General features: G+C 35.4%; 1 protein-coding gene across 1 annotated transcript in view; it reads right to left on the reverse strand.

Moving 5' to 3' along the window:
* LOC106870777 (dynein axonemal assembly factor 4) overlaps positions 1 to 3,885 on the reverse strand; it is a 9,520-nt gene extending 5,635 nt beyond the window's left edge. Inside the window, exons 1-4 of the mRNA XM_052973422.1 lie at positions 3,707 to 3,885; positions 2,107 to 2,257; positions 1,106 to 1,239; positions 407 to 574 (exon numbers count right to left, since the gene is read on the reverse strand). Coding sequence (XP_052829382.1) covers positions 407 to 574; positions 1,106 to 1,239; positions 2,107 to 2,257; positions 3,707 to 3,829 — 576 coding nt within the window. The 5' untranslated portion in view covers positions 3,830 to 3,885. The remainder of the gene's footprint in view (positions 1 to 406; positions 575 to 1,105; positions 1,240 to 2,106; positions 2,258 to 3,706) is intronic.
* Positions 3,886 to 4,583: the final 698 nt, after the last annotated feature.

Consider the following 4,583-nt stretch of genomic DNA (forward strand, 5'->3'; position numbering starts at 1 on the left):
GTTGCACCAGTCCTCAGTCAAATCGTCCAACCCATGCTAGCATGGAACGTGGACGTTAAACGATGATGATGATGATGATGATGATGATATATATATATATATATATATATATTCCTATTTTGATACTGAAGGGCCCAAAAAACCGGCCTTCTTACATCATAGAAGTTTGGGAGGTAGACATTATTGTCAGAAATATAGCACAATCCCAAAACTTACTCTTTGATGATGTGTCAGAGCTAATAATAAATAAATTTATTTATGCCATACAAGCGTGGAAAATAGAGACAAACAAGTCCACTTGTCTGAAAGTCATGCAATGAGTGCCACTTGCAATGAGTGCCACTTGCAATGAGTACCACTTGTCAATCTATCAGACATATTCATTTCACCATCTCGCAAAAATAACGGTGGTGCTCCAGCATGGCCACAGCCTTAGGGCTAAAATGTATAAAAGAATAAGAACCTGTTCAGCTAATAATTTTTGTTTGGCTTTCCATTCCTCGATTTCTTCAGTTGCTTTCTGTTTTTCATGTTCTTTGATGTTGTGAATCCGTTCTCTCATGTCGTCTTCAATCTGAATAGCATGATAAAAAAAAAAATGATATATTCATTTAATATGTTATAATACATTAATAAATATAGATAGGGGGGGAATGGGGGTGATTTTTTTAATATTTAACCTTTTAGCATTTAAACCAGCCATAACTGGCCTAAATATTCTACCTGTTTAACGTTCAAACAGTCACATCGTCAAAATCTCAAAGCTATGAGATGATACATGATTACTTCAAAATAATGTGAATAATAAGCAATTCATTTGACTGAGTAATCTGGCTGCTCATGTGTTTAACCCTTTAGCATTTAAACCGGCCCTCTCCGGCCCAAATATTCTACCTGTTTTTTGTTCAAACTGACCATATTCAGCCTCAGACATTTACCATACAATGTCATTCTGAACGTAAACAATCACATCATTGAAACCTCAAAGCTATGAGATAATTACATGATTAATTCAGAACAATGTGAATAAATAAGCGTTACATTTCACAGAGAAATCTGAATGCTTTAAAGAGTTAAATGAATTTCTCAAAAACTTACTACTAACTTTCATCATCTTTTTCAAAGCATATTTCTCATTTAGTCTTTTTGTCTCGGCTCGTCTATTTTTTGCCTCTTCTGCTTCTTTCTGTGATTCCTCTATTGCTTTGTCCCGCACGAGTTTCATCGCAGCCTTGTCACCTGCCAACATATCAACGAGAAAATACCCAAAGCATAAATACAATATTGACATTGCCGCCACTTTTCTCATCATTAACATGTTACATTTATCATTACAGTTGTTTCATATTGGCCTTGACTGAGACATATTAACACATCCACATCAATTTTGCAATTTGTTACAATATTTATTATTGAAATACTCTGCCTTTGTATTCAATTAATTTTCAAATTAATGAATAATATAGTAAAACAAACTTTGACATTTTTAAGCTGGTGTTTGGGACATAAATCAACAGGAAATTTCAAAGGAAGATTTTCATTTGGATCGCTTTAAAACAAGAAGTCTTTATGATAAAACCAATGGCAGATTCAGGTAGGCTAATAACGAAAGAGCTCATGTGCCTCCTTCCATGATAAGTTTCCATAAGACAATGTTCTCATCACCATGTATGATTATGTTTTACTTGGAAATAAAATCAGAAGATTCTGTCTAAGGATAAGAAATGGAAACTAATAACCCTTTCTACTATAAGCACAGTGGAGGCGCAGTTGCCCAGTGGTTAGGGCAGCGGACTCGCGGTCATAGGATCGTAGTTTCGATTCCCAGACCAGGCGTTGTGAGTGTTTATTGAGCGAAAACACATAAAGCTCCATGAAGCACCGGCAGGGAATGGTGGCGAACCCTGCTGTACTCTTTCACCACAACTTTCTCTCACTCTTTCTTCCTATTTCTGTTGTACCTGTATTTCAAAGGGTCAGCCTTGTCACACTGTGTCACGCTGAATATCCCCGAGAACTACGTTAAGGGTACACGTGTCTATGGAGTGCTCAGCCACTTGCATAGATTAACAAATTATATTTGAAAATAATTCAAAAATTCATTACCCACTATATCAGACTGCAATTTAGTCCAGAGACCAGGTGTTAACTTTAACAGCAAAAAGACCACTTCTCCATTTTTTAGCTGTACAGAACTTGCAGCATTGTCGACTTTTTCACGAAGAAAACATTCAAAGAGAAAAGGTCGGTAGTTCACCTGTAGAGCAAGAGGAAAATATTAAAATGAAATTCAAACTTTATTTTACAAAAGCAAAATAACTGGGTTGTAACCAAGATAGGACATCACCTTCTAAAGTACAGTTAAATTATATTGACCTCTAGTATTTATTTTATTGAACTTCAAAGAGCAAAATGGAAAAGGGATTTGGGTGTGAATTAAACTCAGGATGTAACCCAATACCACAAGGTATATTGTCTGATACTCAGTTATTGTTTTCTTTGTCATCATCGTCTTCATTATTGTCGTCATCACTGTTGTTGGTATTGTTGTCATCATCAACTTCATCATCATCATTATCAAAACCATCCTCATCATCATTTTAATGTTTATATTTCTCTGCTTGCAAAGATCAGTCAGAATTAGTTGAGGCAGACCTTTTATTCCAAATACATTTCCTGTCAATCTACTTAAAGTATGATAAATAATAATTTATGGGATTTCCATAAAAGGGAAAATCTTCTGAGAGTGAGTGAGAGAGAGAGAGAGAGAGAGAGTTGAAAGCTGATTATGGAATATATGATATGGACTTTATATAAATATCCTATAGAACTCAATTAAGAAACTGTCCTGAAAATAAATAAGGCATCTTTTTGTTCATCTTTCATTATTGAAAATGACCACAACTCCACTTCTTAAAGAGTAACAACAATGAACGATGTAGCCATGGAGGTAGGTGACTGAAGATTCATAACTGCTCCTGCCTATGTGGCAGTATTTTAAGGACATAGATACACATGATAGGGCCACAGCCACAATAAAAGGGTTGCTGCCTGTTTGTGATTTGAGTTCTGACTTGTTCTGAACTCGGATTATTTTGATACAGGGCTGGTCAAATGAAGAGCTTCCTACTCTACATGACTCTCTGGGTAAGTGGCAAGGGAAATCAAAACAACTGGAGATATATCAACGGTAGAATCCAGGAGAATTTACAGGGAAATCAATGTTTCACTGAGCCCTTGGGGGTGAAGGTGGGGGGAGTTTCAGATAATTCACACGAGTCGACACTGTTTCCTCAAAATGGTTACTTTTACTTTTAAATGAAATATTCTATAAATATTTTTCAGATGGTATGGATTACGATTATATCGGAATTTAATGTAAAAAAAAAAGAAACAAAAAAGTTGTCGGGTGCGCACACATACATACTGATACACATCATGTGTGTGTGTGTGTGTGTGTGTGTGTGTGTGTGTGTGTGTGTGTGTGTCAAGTGAATAAAATGCTAGTTTATATATATATATATAAAAAAAACTATTTACAAATGCTTAGTATACGTGATTAACATTCGTGTGTATAATGTGTTCTTACAGCATTCGGGTGGGCTTTTTATTTAGTCTTTTGTTAACATTGTATCAATGCACACCAAAGTTTATATACACATCCAACTGTTTTCTAAACAACGTAGAAAAAGAAGTTTAATTTCACCTTTAGATATTCACGAGACGTTAATACACCAGCTTTACTGCTGTGTATTCCTTTTAGAGCAACTTTGATGAGAATATTGGTTTCGGTCTCTTCCCATTCATAATCTTTTACTAATACCGGCATGTTTCCGACTAATATAGTTTACTTCTGTTGCTTTGGTAACCGCAAAGTGTTCGTATGACATTTCGCTGTACAGAGTTATTGTTCCTTAGTCACATCGCTGCTGATGGATTTTCACTTTGTTATTTTCCCTTCGTTAAATCTCAGGTCACTTTTCATCAAACAGACATATAATCAAACGATTTCTGACCGTGACTATCTCACGAGTATTATTTAACTATCTAACATGTTCTTTCTTTATTTAAGGCGGTAGAGGGATTAAAGAGCTGTTATTTCTAGCAGGTCGAACCCGGTGGCTCCTTATAGTTTGTTGTGTAGTTGTGTGTGTATGTGAGTGTGTGTGCGCATTCATAGATGTAAGTGTGACTGTGTGATAAGAAGTTTACTTCCCAACTACATGATTCTGGGTTCAGTCTCATTGTGTGGAACCTTGGGCAAGTGTCTTCTAAAACCTTGTGAATGGATTTGATAGGCAAGAACTGAAAGAAACTCATCTTGTGTGTGTGTGTGTCTGTAAAAGGGCAAGACAAATGAAAAAATACTAAATACTGTTGTGTCGCTAAATTTTTATTGAGAACATATATTTTTTTCGTGGTTAAATGATTCGGCATCTATTTCTAGCATATAGGAGTTCCACTTTTGCTGGTCATTCCTCTTATTTTTGTATGTAATATAATTTTAATCTTCGGATTTTTTTAATATGCTAGACCACTGGTTCTAATTGACTAATATCAATTACTACCCTCATAAATAAATT

This window comes from Octopus bimaculoides, chromosome 15 (genome assembly GCF_001194135.2).
Source record: "Octopus bimaculoides isolate UCB-OBI-ISO-001 chromosome 15, ASM119413v2, whole genome shotgun sequence".
Taxonomy (NCBI): domain Eukaryota; kingdom Metazoa; phylum Mollusca; class Cephalopoda; order Octopoda; family Octopodidae; genus Octopus; species Octopus bimaculoides.